General features: G+C 39.0%; 1 protein-coding gene across 3 annotated transcripts in view; it reads left to right on the forward strand.

The window, feature by feature from the left end:
- TSHR (thyroid stimulating hormone receptor) overlaps nt 1-18,982 on the forward strand; it is a 68,615-nt gene extending 49,633 nt beyond the window's left edge. For all 3 annotated transcript variants that reach the window (XM_074868541.1, XM_074868542.1, XM_074868543.1), the window contains 3 exons: nt 5,002-5,079; nt 15,634-15,822; nt 17,393-18,982. In XM_074868541.1, the coding sequence (XP_074724642.1) occupies nt 5,002-5,079; nt 15,634-15,822; nt 17,393-18,803 (1,678 nt within the window). In that variant the 3' untranslated portion in view covers nt 18,804-18,982. The remainder of the gene's footprint in view (nt 1-5,001; nt 5,080-15,633; nt 15,823-17,392) is intronic.
- The last annotated feature ends 1,758 nt before the right edge of the window (nt 18,983-20,740 follow it).

The following is a 20,740-nucleotide window of genomic DNA, read 5'->3' on the forward strand; positions in this document are numbered from 1 at the left end:
TAACTTTCACGCTTTTGTTTATTTTTACGGAAGTTTTCTCATATATATGTATATCGTCTCCTTTCTGAAGACTACAGCTGTGGTGTACTTTTTGGCTTTTTTGGTCCTACAGAGTTGGTGAATATCAGTACCTGGTGGTTGCTCTTATAAAACAGACTTTATAACATTTTGAAACAGAGCATGCATGCCATTCAAGCAGAGATCAAAAGTTGCTTTTCCTCATGTGGACTCTCTAACCTGTTGCTTTATGAAGCATGCATCGATGATGCCTGAATACTCAGTATCTCTGTCATGCCCTGACATGACATTGTCCTGTTTTACCTAGCTGCTGAAATGCCTTTTTACTGTTTCACGTCCTCAGAAGATCCTGCTCAGCATACTGCAGTCATGTTATTTTTTGGTGGGGGTGACACTTAATGCACTATTTTCCCCACATACCCCTTGATCTTCAGTCCATAGATACTCTGTATTAGTTACTAGCATAGTGAGTTTACTGATCTGATTTGATTAAAAAAAGAAAAAAATAGCCTTCCTTTACTTATAATAGCACTGTGAAACCACCAGCATATCCTGGTGCAGATTCAGCATTTACTACTCCAGTTTCCTGCATACTTTGCACTGTGGTATTCATGTCTATCTGATTGCCTTCCCCCAGCTTTCCAAAATGACTATTATTCTAGTGTCTCGACTGATGATAGATATTCTACTTCACCCATGTGATTTCTAAGACTTCCAACATTTGTTTAGACACATGGGTACCACTGTTGTGGTGTTCTTTCTGCAGTGTTTTTAAATTACATTCTATACCATTTAGCTGTCATTAACAACAGGATTAAAAATACTCTCAGAAGGAGCTATACTGGCTACACATAAAATTTCTTTGTCAAAGTATATATTTACCAAAGTCTTATTCTTTCCATTTAAAAGAGGTACCTATCAAGTTAAAAGGGCTTAAACAAATGAAATCAATTAGCATCAGGAAATTTTACATTTTGATGGGCCTGACTCATCTATGTGAAAACTGGCAGCTGAAACTGCAGCCCCTCCTTGGTAGCAGATGTTATGAACTTCCCCAAAGTCCCTAGCTGGCTGTTTCTATTTGTAAGTTTGAAGATTTTTAACGCATATATAAACTATTATATTTCAGGTTTATGAACACACTATGGTGTTCAAATATCAGGGGAAAATATTTCAAAATTGGACAAGCACTTATCTGGCTATATAATAATGCCTAGGTACTAAAGCAGACAGGTTTTACTAGGTCAGGCAGGTTTTTGTGTCCTTCAAAACTACAACCAAGATGTTGAAATCTTGGATTAATTCTTAGCTCTTGTTCTGGTTTTAATTTTTGTATTAGATTTGCAGGCAAAATCATGAGGAAATTTGCAAACTGAAAAGCTCACAACAAAAGTGACTAGATTATCATTTACAGAATACAAAAATCAGTTCTCAGAATTCTAAGACAAATGTGAGGTGATATTAGAATGCCATCTACTTCTAAAGAATGAAAGCTTATTTCAAACAACAATAGCTGAGAAGATGAAGTAAGCTATTTTCCTCTGTAAGAAACAAGGCTTTAGGCATGGGTAATGTCCAATGAATAACATGCCAGAAGTGTTATTCTGGCTTGGCTCCCTAAGACTTTGTGTTGTGTAACTCAGCTGAGGTGCATTTATTTCTCATTTCTCACTATGGCAATGAATACGAGCTTATATCCAGTGAATGTTATGGCAAATTTGCCAATGACTTCAATCAGGACAGGATTAAAATCTTTACTTGATTTTTTTCTACACCAAGAAACAATTTTACAGCTAAGCCCTACTTCAGTGATCTGAATTTGAAAGATTCTTCCAGCACAAAGATAAAATAGTGGCCTTTTGCACTTTTCTGAGTCAATTCAATTACCTCCACAGCCACCACCTCAAATAGTGTTTTTGTTGCAGAACTTAACAATTACAAAAGGTTTGACCTTTGTATCTTTGCCTCTAACTGGCACAATGGGCACAGCTCACAGCAACTTCATGGACACCCTCTGAAATCTGTTGTGACAACCTTTCTATCGTATTTTTTGCCTTCCTAGCTACATCACAAGCTAGCTTTAAAATGTTTATAACAGTTATAGTACCAAACATCCCTCTCTGCTTAAGGTATTACTATCTGCATCAGTAGTATCAAATTCTTTCTCCTTTCATTTCATTTAATTTCCTTAATAGGACTGGCCTGGGCATCTTATCATTTCTGTGCCAGCTACACTCTGAAATTTTATGAAATTCCTCTTTTTAAGATAATTATGTTTAAATTCTGAGCAATGTGACCTGACTTCACTTGGGCAATATTGTTGGTTTTCTTCCATTTCTTCTTCTGATGACCTCATCATCTCTGCTTTTGTCTACCCTGTGAAACACGACCTCCATAAGGTAGTCTAGTCTGTCTGCAATCCTTGCAAAGTTTCAGTCCCTTAGTTCAACTGAGGACTACATCATCTTCTCTTGAGCAATGCTATACACTCATCATCTGCAGTCATCTTTATTTTCCTTCTTGCATTACAAGGCCTCCACCAGCCCTGCGCCCTTGTTGGTGAAATGTCAAGCAATCCTGATGCTTGTAGTTGTTGGGCCTGGGTCACCCACTGTTTTCATACTTATGTCACTATGAGTTCCTGTTCTTGCTTCTGCTGGACCTGAACTACCTATAATATTGCAGTGTATGGACCCTGTTGTTGCTCCTAGACTGCAGCCTCATGCTTTAATCTGTGGTTTACTACTGGGGCCATTAGACTTTACCTTTTCCACTATACAGAAATTAATAAAATTTATAAATGGGATAGTTACAGGCGCCACAAGTCTCTTCTGCCTAGGCACCATGGTCCTTCAGGGCCTTTATAGCATTGATCATTTTGCCATCATTTCATCAAGGGGAACATACCTTGACAACTTCCCGTGGCAATTTTCTGTGTTCTCCTCCTTAATGGGTTGCATTGCATTTCTGTCCTGAAGCACAGTCCTGCAGCTGTCCCATCTCCTTTGCTGCCTTGGTTCAAACTTCTGTCAGAGGATCCTTCTCATCATAATACAGAAACAAAATGCTTGGACAGTTTTGTCTCCTTGCTTATGTAGTGCCCCCTCAGCCAAGAGAGCTAGATGGTCCTCCTTCCTCCTCCAGGGACTACTATATTTGGTAAATGAGTCTTAATCTCACCACAAGATTTCAATTTCCATTTAAATTAAGTTAAAAGGCATGACTAGGTTTGATGCCTGCAAGCTATTTCTCTTGTAAACTTTGTGACAGAAGTTGATTGAACTAAGTAAAAACACCACCTAGGGTTTAATTGCAGGCTTAGGGAAAGAATTATCACAGTAGTATCCTTGTATACATATACATACACCCACACATATATATGTACATATGTATATATCACAACCAAATCTTCAGTCTCTTTTCATTGCTCAGCTAATTCAGCATACTCCTGTCTATGTGTTTAGGAGATCCAGCTGCTTATAACCACAGTCCTCATCCTTCTCCCTACTGGCTAACCAGGAGGAACCACCTCGTCAAGGAAGTTAACATACCTGTTATGTTTAAGTACTTTTTAGCTGGACAATTGTTCCAAAACCACATTTTTAAACTAACTCTGCGTCAAATAGACCCAACTAATACACACAAGCTGGCACTGCATGCATAAAAATAATGCTTATTTTTCCATTTCATCACATTCTGTGTATATCTGCTCCTCACAGAATGTCAGAAAATGTGCTCAGTGCCATACATCCACTGTGACACTGGCAGAAAAGCTGGATACTTGTGTTTCTTCTGCTCCTGCAGGTTTTTTTAATTTAAGCTCTTTGTACATCTGCAATTGTGGAACTACTGAAGCCGATTATTTCTCCCAAGTCTTTCCACAAAAACCATAAATTCTATTAGGCCATTGAGAACAAGAGTCTTGGACAGAAATGCATAGTCTCTCTAAAGCAATTTGACTGAACAACCTGCAATAATAATTCATGTATTTATAAGTTTCTCAAACAACAGTTGCAGACCATGGTAAACAGGAATCCAGCTACAAAAAAAAAAAAAAAAAAATCAAGATTCATTCTAGATCATTTATTTTAAAACTAAAACCACAGAACTGAATTTAACATTGATAGTTCCAGTTGGGTCATGTTAATACTTAAAGAGTGTTCAGTAGCCTTGCACTGCCTGTCTTTAATCACGCACCTTTAACTCAACTCTGTAACTTCCCTACTTCCTGAATCCACACTTTCATATATGTCAGTTTCCAGAGTGATGGGAATTAATGTTGGTCCTTGATTACATCAATCATGTAATGATAGGAGAAATTTGCAACAATCCATATTTCAGGAAAGTGTTCAAGGTTCTCCCAAGACTTTAGAATTTTTAAATTTTTTTGTTTACGTAAGTTTTATATTATTTTTTCCTTCAGATTTATCCTCCTTCTCACTCCCTCTCTTGCTCTTCTTATAACAAAACTTCTTAACTGTTGACCTGTATGTAGGAGCCTCTACTTGGCTATGAAGATTTTAAAGCATTTAGAACTTTTATTATTGAACTCAAGGAGGGAATTGTTTTTATGTTTGTTCATGATGTGTTCCTGTAAGTATCATGTAATTCCCCATACCTCATTCTGATGAAAGCAAAACAATCTGTTTCACCTTATCCTCACACATATTTACCTGAAGATACAGTGTGTATGCATCTTTATGTGCATGACAGAGAGAAAAAGAATTTGGAGCAAAGATAATGTATTTTGCTAATTTATTTATTATTTGCTGAGAAATTTATTTTCAAAACAGCAAGCCCTTATTTTGTTCCTTGGGTACACAGAAAATGAAGTAACTGATTATGCTTCAATATGTTGTTGGGACAGGATGGCCCTTATCCATATTGCTTTTGTAAATCTGTTCAGGCAAGTAAACTGAAGATCGTCGTCTTTAACCTATGGATAACTATTTCCAAATCACTGTGTTTTGTTTGTTTCTGCAGCTATCTGCACAAGAACAAATACCTGGAAGTTATCAATGATGATGCATTTCTGGGAGTGAACAGTGGGCCAACTCTACTGTGAGTAGAAGAAAATAAAGTAGAGAAAGCTTTAAAAGTAATACTATTTTAGGGTGCACTTTCTTTCCAACCGTTATTAGCAGCAGAGCAGCAGGGATGGGAATGGCATGTTTACAAAAAGAATATCAGCAACAAAAGCTGTGCTTTAGGGAACTGATTTAAGAAATGCTTGCATCTTACATTAGAAATACTGATCCTACCAATTTTTCTTCTGAAAGACACTGTATTACAATCTGTCCTATGACTGTACAATTGTAGTGTAATTGTAATACAAACTAAGGATGCTGGTAGCACACGTGTAAAGGAAATTGAAACAGAGATGAAAAAATAATTTTAGACAGAATAAAGTTCCTTCTGGTGCTGTCCTTTCTTCTTTCTCATGTAATGTGGCTTCCAGTCTGATCTTATAGTCCTCCAAAGAACCTTCACTAAAATTAGGAATAGCAATACAGAATGAAACAAAAAACTTTAAGAAGAATCATATACCCTGACTCAAATCATCTAGCATGTAACAGTGCATAGGACTGATCACAGGAAGAACTGAAGTGTTGAAAGTGGGATTCCTTCCTCCACTGCAAAACCAGATGGTGCCAGCAGTGCTCACTCCATGTAAGAATCAGTTTTAGTTTCTGCTGTTCAGAAAAACAGCATTTATATCAGAATAATGGTGTACTGTTCACGGAAGGAATCCTAGTATCTAGCCACAATAACAAGAAGGTGCAGAAGACATTATTTTTCTCCCAGAATCTTTCCAACTCCAGAAAATCAGGCTGGCTACCAGCAACGTAGAAGTTGTATTGGTCATAACCACTTCACGCAAAGAGTTGTGTCCCTGCTGTGCAAAGCTGCAACAGACCTTTGATGGCAAGGTCATCATCAAATCCCTGGTTCTCTCTGTCCCCTGCATCTCAAGTTACATGCATTGCAAGGCCTGTGTGTGAATAGTAGCTTGTCTTCGGCTCAGTCATCTAAATTACTGTGTTTTGTGGGGTGAAGAGGAAGATCTGGCTGAGACTCCATCTTTCAAGGCCACATCATTCCTCCACATCACTACCACAAGGTCTACTGAAGTTATTATCAGAGTCTTTGGAACAGGGTCCAAGATCAGCTCTGGGGAGTATCAGGTTTTCTTTCACCAGCTTGAGGGGAGAGGCACAGACCATTCATGGAGTCATACTTCTGAAGCAGATACCTTAAGTGACATTGGAGGAGTCCATAACACTCAGTCATTTCAACAGCAAATCATGCCAAAATGCTCCTGTCACACTGGGGTAACTTTCTGTCTGTTTCCTAAAGTCATCCTCACTTTCCCAGTGACACCTGATGCAGCAGCTACCCCATTTCGGAGCAGCTCAGAAAGAGGGAGTTGGGAAGCAGCAATGTCATCCTCCCAAGGACATGCAGGCCAGCTCTTCCTCCCCTTCACTCACTGCTTTCACTCCCCTTCCCTCTGCAAAAGGCTGCTGCAGGACTACATAGGTCAATAGGGATGTTATGACCTTCTCACCTCAAGTCTGGCCACAATAGCTGCCAGCTGGTGGGTCATCCCACCCAATGCTTCTCTCCAGAGGGTCTGTAAAGGGAGGAAATTAGTCCAGGCCTCTTCATTTGAAGTTGCAAAGTCCTTGGGATGCAGGCATGTACGAGAAGAATAGGTAAAGGCAGTAATACACCGCACTGTGTCCCTCAAGATACTGTCACAGACTAACATGCTTGTTTTCTTTTTCTTCTTATCACTGAATCACCTGAAGGATAAACCTCAGTTGCCATGAGTGGCCAGATCCTGAAATAGCAGTGTTTTCTGACCATATCTCAAAAAAGTTATACATTCTGGGTAAGAAGAACACAGTCAAGGCCCTGATCCACAACCAAGAGGAGAACTGGCCATCTATGCAGAGCAGAAGAGGGTGTTCTGGAGGGAAACCTGAAAAAGCTCACAAAGGGGCTGTTAAACCTCCCGCTCAGGGACCCTTTGTGGTGCCTGTTGCTCCTCTTCCTCCTGGCTAGCTGGATTGCCTTCATTTTCACTGCTTCTGCTTTCAGGAGGGCTCAGGCCACCCATCCCTGAACTAAGATGGTCACTGTTGGAGAACTGAAACAGAGGCTGAGTTGGTGCTGAGTAAGCCTTTTTTATTAGTATTTCGCTAATAAGGCCTTTTTCTCAGTATTCTACATGGCACCAGCGAAGCCCTTTCTCATTTTGTTCCTGGCCATAAAGACATTTTTCAACTGACGTAACTTTACCTGGACACCGTATTTCCATTAGGATACTACTTTGTCACAATAAGTGCACAGTCTCAAAGCAAAGAGCACTTTCCTGTTATGTTTGGGGTCTTGTACAGCTCACTGCACATCTTCCCTCTGAAGCTACAGGTAGCAAGATGGTTCTTGATGGCAGAAGACAAAACACTTGTGATCTTAAGTGTAAGGGAGGTGAGAGCTTGCAGCAGCACAGGTTTTGACTCTTGGGAATTATTGTGGGAATGTAAAGCATTAGTGTTGTTGTTATACTAGACAGGTGAACAAGTAATGACATGCTGCAAAGGGCTGTGGGGTAATCATATGCTATAATATTGCTGCCAGGTAAGCTCACTCTGCAAGGACTAGCTTTAAGGTGTGTGAGCTACACGAAACCTCTTGGTTTAGGGGCTAGAGATAACTTCCTAGGCCATGTATATGTAAACTGTAAAGAACTTCCTTCTCATTCTGTGTTTTCAAGTTAGATTTCTCAAATGACTCGAAATTTTTCTAATCTTCTATAATCATTGTGCTAGCCCAGATGCCACTGATTCTCGATCTCAGGATGTGTTTTACATTTGCAGTCTAAACAGCCAGTTATCCATCTCCCATTGGAATGATATAAACCCATGGCTAACAATAGTCCTAGCAGTATTTATAATTAAAGGAAGATGTGGTACTATAGTAACATTACAGAGAGAGGTATTGCTTCTCAAAGGCAGAAGGCATAAAACAGCATGTAAACAACAGTAAATCAACAGTGATTTAAAAAGTCATAGTATTTCACATCATGATCCCTTGATTTGCTAGTCCTGAGCTAAAGGTCTTAGGAAGGTGTTTTGGTTTAACCTTGGCCTGCAGCTCTGCTCCATGCAAGCTGCTTGCTCACCCCCACGCCCAGTGGGATGGGGTAGAGAATTGGAAGGGTAGAAGTGAGAAAACTCATGGGTTAAGATAAAGACAATTCAATAATTAAAAAAAGGATGGGGGGAAAAAGCGCAACAAAGAGGGGGGGAAAAACAAAACAAACCCAAGAAAAACAAGTGATGCAACAAAAACGATTGCTCACCACCAACCAACTGATGCCCAGCCAGTCCCTGAGCAATGGCAGCCCTGGCAAACTTCCACCCAGTTATTATTGCTGAGCATGATGTGATATGGTCTGGTTGGGGTCAGCTGTCCTGGTTGTGTCCCCTTCCAACTCCTTGTGCATACCCAACCTACTTGCTGGTGGGGTGGTGTGAGAAGCAGAAAAGGCCTGTATAAGCACTGTGTAAGCACTGCTCAGCAGGAACTAAAACGTCCCTGTGTCATCAGCACTGTTTTCATTCACAAATCCAAAACATAGCCCCATACAAGCTACCATGAAGAAATTTAACTCTGTGTCAGTCAAAACCAGTACAGAAGGGTGCAACATATTATTAATTTTGAATTTAATTTTCATGTAATTTTAATAGCAGCTTTAGGGACTTCTGTTACACATGGATAACAAGGAATTATTCTGCATTTGTGATGTAGGAAAGGTTTGTTATAAAACGAGGTTATCTTCCAGCAACAATTTATAGCAGAAACCTTCCACCTGAACAGATCTCAGTTGACCTTCAGGAGCTAGAATTATTTTAACAGGAACAAAATCGTTTCTGAAACTCCCATCTATGCACTACCTTAAGAAAGCTGAAGTCAAAATGAATGAAAATTGAGTGGAACCCTACGATTTATTGTTATGTCACATCAATGACCATTATCATCTCCCACAGGACAGAGAAATGTGTTTGTGATTGGTGCTTTATTACACACCCACTGCTGTATCATCAAGACTAAAATTATAAAGAGACCAGAGATTTGTTAACTTGCATAATAGGCTAAGAAGTCTGAGCAATACAGCCCTTCCATATCCCCCTTGGGTAGTGTAAACAACTTGGCTTATTTTAATAAATAATTTGTTAAGTCATTTTTAGTTCAGGCATCTAGCTGTTGTTAGCTGGCACAGGAATTTGTGGACATTGGGTCTTCCTCAAAAGGAAAGTTCTACTTACAATACTGTTTCCTCTTGAAAATTAACTCTATGGAAAACTATTGCCAGAAGATAAATGTGCCTCTTTCTGGGGCAACGAATGGCATTGCTTACAGTAGGAGCAGTATGAAGGAAAAAAAAAAAGAAAAAAAGAAAAAAGGAACATTTATGAAGTATTTTTTCCAATCAGGATTTCAGCAGCAACAGCAACTTAAAGGCTGAAACACCAACCTTGAATCTACCCTAATGGGCTAATTTTCTTCCATTTTGGTTTTAAAGGAAAGCAATGAGAAAGATTTAACTACAAAGAATTGTGCCTGGCTATATGTATGTTGTGTGAGTTTGGCCACGCTCTCAGATCACCTCATTAGATGGTATATGTAAGTAGGTATTAAAAAATGAGTTTTTTTTTTTTTTAATTTGCAGTGTACAATTGCAGAGGCAGCAGGGAGTTGTGATCACTGAATAGAGGAGAACAGATGCCAATAATTCTGACTCCTTTGTCACTGCTGGCTATTCAGATGTATGTGGGTGTATACATAGACTGTTCTCTTTAGAAAACTATTTTAACAATATAATGACAGTACATCGCTCTTCACCTGAAAATGAGATCTTGGCTAGGATTCAGCAACTCAGTGGGTTTGATTTACTAAATGCACCTAGAGGACAAGTTCAACAGAGTGCAACAAAAATACAATCAGGCTCATTATTCAATTAGGTTTTGCGAAACATACAGTCCAAATTAAAAACATTACTAACTGTCGCACAAGATACATATGAGTAATTAATTATCTTTAGAAAGCAGAAGTGCTCTTTAAAGCATCATTTCCCAATCTAAGAATGGCTCCTACCTTAGGAGGTTCCATTCTGTTCCTGCCACTGGGCACAAGCAAGTCTTTGAGCAACAGGAGCACTCTGCATTCTGCTAATCAAACAATGCAGATTTGCAGATTTAAAATAATCTTTCAGTAGGTATAAATAATATCTGTAGTCTAAGCCCATCTATTATATATTTTATGCTTTTTTAACTATTGTAGTATTGCAGTACTCAGTAATCTGTATATAATTAGGTAAAAATTCCCAATGGTACTATGATGCACTCAATCTCATTTTCTCAACTATCTGTCTTTTAAATTCTCATTATTGCTAGATTTCATATAATTGTGTGTTTCCAGCTGTGAAAAAAGATTACTAACAAAAGCTATTATCCCTTATATCTAGTTCTGAACTTCTAACTTCGTAAAAACAGCAAAGAATTAGACCAAAAATAACCCAGAAAAAAAAAATCGTATCTGAGCAGCTAAATACCCATTTAACACTTGTATCATATATACAGTTGATTCAGAAAACAACATCTCTTAAATCATAAGCTATGTTTTACTTCTACATTCATTTGAAGCTCTCCAATGTCTCTACAACATTCAATCTAACATGTATATTTCATGTAAGGTAAGCAACAGCCTAGAAATGTCATGAGATTTGTAAGAAAGCATGTGAGGAAAAAACAAAACAGCTAACAAGCCACAATGTTAAAATTGGTTGAGTGCACTTTGGTTGCTGTTACGCTCCACAGCATAGAGCTCTATGCTACCGCAGACAGACCACTTCCAGTCCATGAGTGAGCTCTAGACCATGGCTACTTAAATGCTAAAGTCTGGTCTGGATCTAGCCTAGAAGTGAATTTTACTATAACTTTACCATAACCCCAAACATTTGATGTCTCCCATAAGGACTGTGGCTGCCTGGTTTCCATATCAACCTTTGTGGGGGTTTGTCAAAGGCCTTGTGGAAGTCCCACGAGACTCTCAGCAGATCTTAATCACAACACTCAGAGAGGTTTATAAGGTAGGACTTATTTTTTACAAAAGCCCTTTAACATGCTGACTTCCCCCAGGTATATCATATTAGTTGGTGGCTCATTTGCTGCCTTCCTGCACAGGTCTAAGTGGGAGGTTACACACCTCTTTTACCAATTCAACTACTTCCTCCTTGAGCTGCTTTAGAACTCTTTGGTGAAAACCATCCAGTCCTTGTGATTCATTATCATTCATTTTATCAATTTCCTGCCTAACCTCTTTTATAGTCACTTCGAGACAGATCCTCTTAACAAGTGTACCAGACCACTTGCCCATTCTCTTGTGTTTAAATGTGCCAGCTATAGCTTAGCAGTAATAGCAAGACGCTCTTCTGCGCAATGTAAACACTGCTGTGTTTAAACAACATCTTAGTTATCAATTTATTAGATATTAATGAGGCTGACATAACTGCAGTCAGTTCCCATTTTTCTGAGCAGCCCAAAATCAAGACTGATCGTACAATGACAAAGAAATCATTTAGGAAAATGTGTCTTCTGTATGAATGCAGACACAGATACTACAGTCTGGCAAACTCCAACTACTTGGACTCACATTGCTCTGAAGATTATTAATTATTATTTAAAGACTTTTCAATCCTACGCTTTCTAGTTTGAAGACAGCTGCTATGCTGCTTGAAGTAGATTGTGAATCTGAATAGATAATCATCAAGACTGGATTTGTAAGGTAAAAAAGAATTCCTGTCAATCCCACTTTCCTCTGGCTAACAAAGCGTGGGCCCTGGTAGGGTAACTAAGAAGTTATCTTCCGCTGAGAGACAAATTCACCAGACTCCCAGGAGGCTTTTCCATTTACAATAGCAGCAGTACAGAGAGGTCACAAGATCTCTTGGTGGAAGACACCATACCAGCAGTTTAGGGACTTCCCAAACAGGGGATTTTGGAACTTCCAAACTTCTGAGCCATTGTGCTTAATATGCCCATGGATGGGACCAACCACCTATTGTTAGCCCTGCAACAGGAATAATCCTAAATCAACTAGAACTTTAAGGCAGCTGTGCCGATATCTTCTCCCCAACCCGCCAGTTTAAAACAGAGTTTCTGAAAATAAAAACTGCAATACCTAACTGCTTAAATACACATCCATATACACACGCATCAAAGACTTCAAAGGATTTAGTAAGATAGAACAGAAATGACGTAGTCTTATAACTAACTCTTCCAAGCCCTTTCTTCTCACTGAACAGATCTTTCCTCCAGACTTTTTAATGTCACTTGGTAACACTCTTTGAGTTGCCACTGACTTTGCACACCCCCTCTGCTGTGTGAGAAATTATTTCCACCACCTGAGGCCTGGGCTGGCTGCTCTCTTCTGCTTGCAGCTCTCCAGGAGCCTCAGCTCCCTCCCCTGCACACCCAGGGCCCTGGAGAGGCTCCTCTCTGTGGCTGTTTCCAAGGCACAAGCCCTTGTCCCCCAGGATGTTCCTCCTGACCCAGTCATTTCTGATGGGAACAGGACACAACTGTGAATAAAACCAAAACGCAAAGGGGTATTGTCCTTGTTACCTTGTTATTTGGCCTGCACAATGAACCATGGCACTGACTTTCACAATTTAATGATGCAATTTTGTGAAAAGATTATACCTTTTCTCACTTTTAAGTCTCTTGACTTGCGTTCTTAGCTGTTCCAAAACTCGTCTCACAAGAGTGAATAACCATTCCCAATCACCTTCTTTACAGTATGCATAGTGTTTATAGTCTACTACTTCTTCCAGTCCTAGCTTTTCCCAAGAGAAAAGTCCTTACCTACTCCTTATTACTTCATATATAAAAAATGTGATAATTTTAATTATCCTTGCTGTAGCTTTCCGTGCTCTTTATAAAACTGTATGTAGTATTTAAGATGCAGTCAGATTTATAAAGTGAAGTTTTTCTGTTCTATTTTCTATTTCTTTCCTAGACATTCTTAGCATTCTATTTCCCTTCAACATTACTAAATAGCACTGACCTGACATTTGCAGAGAGGACTCCAAGATCTTTCCAGAATGCTAGGTAAATTAAATCCCCTGTCATCCATGTACAGTTAAGACTGCTCTTTCCTAAATGCACTTTACATTCATCAGTATTGAATCATGTCAACTATTTTACCGCTCAGTCATTTATTATTGCAGGATCCTTCTGCTTCTTTAGACAGTCAAGATATAGCTTTCATTACCTTGTATTATTTTGTGTCAGAAACAAGCTTTGTGGCAGCTACTTTCATTCTCTTTCCAGACTCTTTGTGAGTATTTCAGTACTATCAGTGCTAGCCTAGCCTCCATGGGACTCTGCTGCAATGAAGTGTATATTCAGATGCCAGTTCATGTCCCATTCTTCCTCTGGCATGAAAACTTAACATCCATTCCCAGGCTATTCCCGCACTCTTTTTAAATTAATCCAGGAGAGCCATTCCCCTTGTCACATAACAGATTAGTTATCTCAACGGCCTTTGATATCTGATTTTGTCAAGGCTTTTCAGAAATCCCAATTCACTGTACAACCAGGATCATCTTTCTCCATATGCTTGTGCCAGAACATCTTCAAAGAATTCCCAAGAGTTTGTAAGGTGCCACTTCCCTTCCAAAAAGTCTTAGCAGCTCCCATCACACAGCATTTAACCATGTTCCCTTCCTGCAGGTAGCTGCCACCACCATGAGGACTTGATGGAGACCCATGGGGGTTGCTGAAAGGCCAGCCTTGTCTTGGTAAGATCTAGTCCAAGATCTAGTTTACCAAGATGTTTTGCTTCAGAAGGAGAGCTCTGTAAAATGAGGAAATTAGTGAAAAACAAAAAGGAGCAGGCCACTAAATTGAATAAGGGACTGGAGCATCTGTCATAGTAGAATAGGCTGAGAAAGTTGGGAATGTTTAGTCTGGAGAAGAGCCAAGGGAATCTCTTCAATGTGTATAAATACTTGAAGGGGGGGGAGGGAACTAGATGGTGCCAGGGCCTCCTCAGTGGTGTCCAGTGACAGGATAAGAGGCAACAGGCACAAACTGAAATACAGAAAAGTCCATTTCAACATAAGAAAAAACTTCTTTACTGTGAGGGTGGTCAAATGCTGAAACATGTTGCCTAGAGAGGCTGTGGAGTCTCCAAAACTGGAGATACTGAGAAGTCAACAGGACACAGTCCTGATCAACCTGCTCCAGGTGACCCTGTGAGGTCAAACTGGATGATCTCGAAGCTCAACTATTCTGTGATTCTTTAAAAGATAAAATTATAGCAGGCAGCATTCAGACTCTTCTAAGAGCCAATTCAGGGGCTAGGTAGAAACATATACTACCTATCAAAAAAGACTCCAGAAGAACAAAAAGGTTTATATGGTTGAAATCAACTAATTGTGACATATTCAAATATGTATGATAGCAAAAAAGCTATCAGAAGTAAAAAATTCCGCTTACAGAAAGGGGAGACAATTTCTAACTCAACTTAAAAACAAATACAAGCATATCAAAATTTTAAAAAAGGCAGAGCAAAACCAAGTGTTTTAGAAGCAATTTGTTTAAAGCATTAAATTAGTAAAAATTTTCTTTTAGGTGCAAGAAACCAGCCAGTGGGTGAGACTTGTAGAGGGATAAGAACAGCACTCTTGGGAAACAATGCATAGAAAAAGTTTAATTATCTATTATTTATTATTAGGGTGTTCACGATGAAAGTGCTTAAACAATGTTCCTACACTAGAACCTTTTTTACAGGTTCATTCTTTACAGAGTATAACTCTGAGAAAACATCTTGACTTCAAATGTCAGTAGAAGAGGTTTGGGGACAAAGCAAAGCAAAGCAAAAAAAAAAAAAAAAAAAAGAGTGGAAAACACTAGCAGGACCAGATGACATTCACCCAGCAGTTCTAAAGGAAATACACCTATTCCACAAACTGTGCAACATATCTGCTGAGGTAGACTCAGTACCAGAGAAATAGAAAGCAGCAAACATACACTAAATTTTCTGAGAGTTTCAGGATGGACTGAGATAGAAGATTTTAATTTCAGTTTATGAAGAACATTGTTTTAGTAATTACAATGCTTTCTTTTGAAGTATCCCGATAGATTAAGACAAGTCTAAAGAGGTCTAAAGAAAAATAGTTCTTTCAATGGAAGATGTGATTTCTTTAAAGAATTTTTAAAACTTTGTGTTTGCATATGCATTTGTATCTAGTTGGCTTTAAAGGTGTAATTTTAAAAGTCCTGGTGTTTCTTAATCATTCATATTCTGCACTACGAGACATTAAAGAGCTTTAAAACAGAGAAAAATCACAGGAGGAAATCATATCCTACTTGAATTTGAATGATATCAGAACCTAGCAAAGTGATATGAAATCCCCACCTCCTCTGGATTTGATTTTTGCTGTAGAATTATATGAAACTCCTAAATTACTGCAAGAACCTGAAAAAATTATGATCCAGTTGCTGGGTATTCTGACATTGGTCTTTTTCTTCCTTTACCTAGTGATGTCTCCAGAACAGCCATTGCTAACCTTCCAGCCAAAGGACTGGAAAGCCTTAAAGAACTAATGGCCAAAAATACATGGACTTTAAAGAAATTACCAGCTGTAAAGATATTTCTTCAGCTAATGCGAGCTGACCTATCATATCCAAGTCACTGCTGTGCTTTCAAGAGCTGGAAAAAAACGAGCGGGTGAGTTTCACTAACTTACATTCAATTTTAAAGTATGTAAGTGAAAACAATGTTTTACTATTAACATAAAATTACATCTAATGACACTTTCGTGACATTCTTTCTAGGTAGAGAGGACATTCTTTGAATTAGACATTACAATATCAAACTGACAAAAAAGAATTTTTGTCATAACAATTTGTAGGACCTTTTGCAACAGCTCCTCCTTTTGTTGAGCCCAGAATTAAGGGCAAAAAAAAGGGTAATGTGCTGTAAGACAGAATGTGCTGTAGCAAGGCCTGGAAAAAGAAGTTTTGGAGGGGTTACAGTCTCATGTATCATATGTTTTCTAACTGAAAAGCTCAGAATAAATGATTCTGTAATAACCTTGTAGACCGTTTATTTCAAAATCCATTTTAGCAGGATTTCCAGCCTCCCATCAGAACAGATGTGGATAGCTTTTGGAAAGAAAAAAATACATTTATAGATGTCCTGATGCAACACAGAGACTCATCTGCTGGGGAGAGGTAGAGAGGGAGGATGACTGACTTTTATAAGCAGCAAAATTTTACTGCAGAGTGCAAATCCACTGTAAATTTCTCCAAAGTTTAATAAGGTTTAGAGAATTCTTATCCAGACCAGTCCCTGATTAAGGAAGGCAACCCCAGTCTTCAGTATTGCAGTATTTGTGGTTGGAATGCATAGTATATTAAAAATATGCTATGATAAGTATTTGAATTATTCAATAATAAACTCACAAAGCAGTAACATTCACAATTGCAATAAACTGGGAAAGTGAGGACAGAAATAAAACAGAGCGGACAGATTCAAAACCTGGACAGGAAGAATGTGCAGAAAGAACCCAGCACAACCTAATGACTGAAAGAAACAAGTATTTGCATTTCTATTAGTAGAGATGAGAATTTCTCAGACTGAATTGTATGCAATCTCAAATTGTAAGCAATCTCTAATTCTACACACCTGAAAATGAGAAATGCTAAAGGTTATGTGACAGTGGATCACAGTGATCAAAAAATTGGATGCTAAATTGCAATTTTTTCCTACTAAAAAGTATGAACAATTTTCAACTAAAAATACAGATACATCACACCATGAGGTATAGGATTCCCAACCACTACACTGCTAGTTAGCTGTAAAGCACCCACAGAAAATACAGAGCAGAAATTAAAATGATGGAAGTTCAGGGAGAAATTGATTTGTGAGCAAAAATGAAAAGGAAAGTAATACTGTGTGTATTACCTAAGAAATTATAAACAGTAGATAAAAGTCTTGTTACCTACTAAGAATGTAGATTTCCAAGAAGGAAAAGGGATTATGGATGTTGAACAAGCCAAATTATTACTGGGGATAGCTAATAGCAACAGAGAAGGGAAAAATATAGTTTTAAAAAAAGCCCAGAAATGCTCAAGCTTATTGTTCACTATATGTTCTGTTAACAGAAATACATCCTATCACCTTTTTATAGCTACATTTTCATTCACGGTGATTTGCTTTTGAAGTGTTTTCTTTACTTGCTACACTCTGGTTGGACTGTAAATGCCAGCAGTGATTTCACCCTCTACTCTTTCAGAATCCTGGAGTACCTGACATGTAACCAGAGTGGCAGTCACAGCTTTCGTAAGAGAAGATCAGTCAAAGCTCTCAGAGGTCCACTTTACAAAGATTATGCAGAAGAATACACAGACTATACAGATACTGTGTATGATAAAAACACCAAGTTCATGAATTCTCATGAAAATTCCCATTATTACATTTTTTTGGAAGAGCACGGAGAAGGAAATCTTGGGTTTGGCCAAGAGCTCAAGAACCCTCAAATGGAAGACATCCAGACCTTTGACAGTCATTATGACTATCCTGTCTGCGGAGGTAATGAAGACGTAATATGCACTCCAGAGCCTGATGAGTTTAATCCTTGTGAGGATATAATGGGATATCAATTTCTGAGGATTGTGGTGTGGTTTGTGAACCTGCTGGCCATCCTAGGTAACGTTTTCGTCCTTTTCATCCTTCTCACCAGCCATTATAAACTGACTGTACCACGCTTTCTGATGTGTAACTTGGCCTTTGCTGATTTTTGCATGGGGTTATACCTCCTCCTGATTGCTTCAGTGGATCTCTACACCAGGTCAGAGTACTATAACCACGCTATAGAGTGGCAGACTGGGCCTGGCTGCAACACAGCTGGCTTTTTCACGGTCTTTGCTAGTGAACTTTCTGTGTACACACTGACTGTGATCACGCTGGAGCGCTGGTATGCCATCACTTTTGCCATGCGCCCAGATCGAAAGATTCGCCTCCGGCATGCCCTGGTTATCATGCTGGGAGGGTGGCTCTCGTGCTTTCTTCTTGCCCTTTTGCCACTGGTTGGCGTCAGCAGCTATAGCAAAGTCAGCATCTGCTTGCCCATGGACACTGAAACACCGGTGGCTGAAGCCTACGTTGTCTTTGTTTTAATATGTAACATTATTGCTTTTGTCATCATTTGTGCCTGCTACATAAAAATCTATGTAACTGTGCGAAACCCTCAGTACAAGTCAGGGGACAAAGACACCAAAATTGCCAAGCGGATGGCTGTGTTGATTTTCACTGACTTTCTGTGCATGGCTCCCATCGCTTTCCATGCTTTATCTGCCATTATGAACAAACCTTTGATAACTGTCACCAATTCCAAGATTTTGCTGGTACTCTTCTACCCACTCAATTCTTGTGCCAACCCCTTTCTTTACGCTATTTTCACCAAAGCTTTCCGAAGAGATGTGTTTATCCTGCTAAGCAAGTTTGGTATATGTGAGCATCAGGCTCAAGTCTACAGAGGTCAGACAATCTCAGCCAAAACCAGCAGTGGCTCTTACGGGCAGAGAATCAGCCGAGGGATAGGTCAGATCCTTACAAGTATTCAAGACCCAGCCAATGATTACCTTCCTGCCGTGACAATGCAGAACCAAATTCTCGTGGAAGAATACAAGCAAACCGAACTATAACATCTCAAAGTATCACAGCCACAATCTGGACAAGAGGCGGTTGTGCATACAGTGAATCGAGTGAGAAGATAACATATTCTTCATATCCTTCTTCCCTTAGCCTTTGTGATGTCTGAAAGTACCTTTGGTGGTCTTCTTTTAGCCAAGTCACTCATCTGAACCTCTTGTCTCACGGTCGCAATCAGTGCAGGACAAAAGATACTGTTCTGATGGTAATGCTGGAAGTAGATGTGAATGCTCTATCTAAATAGGAAAATTAATACATACAAACTCAGAAAATATGAAATATACTCTCCTCTAAAAAATCTAAGGAAGCAGGAGACCAAGCATAAAACTTGGGGGTACCTGTATGACTAAAAAAAGGACACAAAGTTTTATCATTAAAACGAAGTTTAAAAAAAAAAAAAAAAAATCAAAGGCTGGAGTTCTCAAATGCCAACTGCCTATGTGGCAAAAGGTTCAATTGGTTTTCTAATTGCAAATTTCTAAAACATCCATCAGGGCCTAAAACGCAACAAATCCCTTCTGTTTCTGCCATCCTGACCTAAAACAAAGCTAGTCTTTTGTTTGCAGTTCTTGGTTTAGTTGGGTGAGGTAGGAAAAGAAGCCTCTTCTTATTGCCTTTATAGAGGTAAAAGGCAAATGTCACTGATTTTGTGGCTGTTCATAAAGTAACAGGTAAGAAACATTAGGGCATTTGTCTTTGTGTGCTGCAAAATTTCCCTATCACTCTCTCAGTTTTTGATAAACCTACTTAGAAGATGGTTTAGTTTGAATTTGTTTTGAAGACCATTCTACCCAGTCAAGTTAATGATGTTTATATTTTTTTGACAGCTGAAACTTAATATTGTACTAAATTTTCTCCCAATTATCCATTCTTTACCTGACTCCAGTACTGTTTAATGTTTATTACTTTGAACACCCTGTCACTACTGGTTCCTCACCACTACTGCTAGTCCTACTTACCCCTCTCTTACAGGGCTAGAGTGACTCCTTTCAGCACCTGCTATGTTGAGCTGCCTTAAATCTACACTTAAGACAAAGGGAGTGGATTGTGACTTCAGATTACTGCAAGTCCTTCCCTTACTGAATTGAAGGCTAACTGCTAGCTCCTCCAACACGTTTTAAGAACATCTCTCCATCTTGTAGTGAGATCTGTTATCTGACTTTTGTAATGTCTGCAGTACAACTACATAAACCACACAGTTAGCTTCTGGTTGGGCGTAGTCTGTCTGTAGCTTAGACACACTCTCCACACTGTGCTTAAGGAAATCCAAGGTCAGATACAAGGAACAACCCGCAGTCTTTTGCTCCAGTGAACCACTAAAGCATTCTTCTGACACACCTGCTGCTAGATGGGGCCAGATCAAGATCAAGTTTGGCTGTACTCAGTTCATCCATACACCACAAAGAATTGAACCAGAAAAAACGTAATTGTAGAGCCCTTCAAACTGCTGGAAATTGCATAATTGCAAATACCATGTACATACTCCAATTCAAACTCAATCTGATTCCGTATTCCTGATTATAAATGAAGGCTGCTTCAGTGAGCAGGAACAAGGGCCTAGATTCACCAACTCTATGAGATGATCTCATAAAACAAAAAAAAAAAGACGATTCTGTCATTGTTAATGCCATTAAAAATCTAAAATATTGCATTATAGATTAATTTAGCTGGTTATTTTGAGGAGGGGCATACATCCATTTTTGATTGTCACCAAACTTTGAAACCAAAACTGCTGAAAAACATGCATATAAAAATTTATGACCTCCTCTTCTGTGATCTGGACTCACCCAGTGTTAATCAGAAACATAAAGGTAGCTTCTTAAGTGTGCAGATCAGCAAAATTTCCTATTCTTGAAATGGCTGCATTTGGAATGCTCTGGCCATGTCTGAGAGTTCCACACAAAATGTGTTATGTTGAGATGCAACCTCC

This window comes from Strix uralensis, chromosome 4 (genome assembly GCF_047716275.1).
Source record: "Strix uralensis isolate ZFMK-TIS-50842 chromosome 4, bStrUra1, whole genome shotgun sequence".
NCBI lineage: Eukaryota > Metazoa > Chordata > Aves > Strigiformes > Strigidae > Strix > Strix uralensis.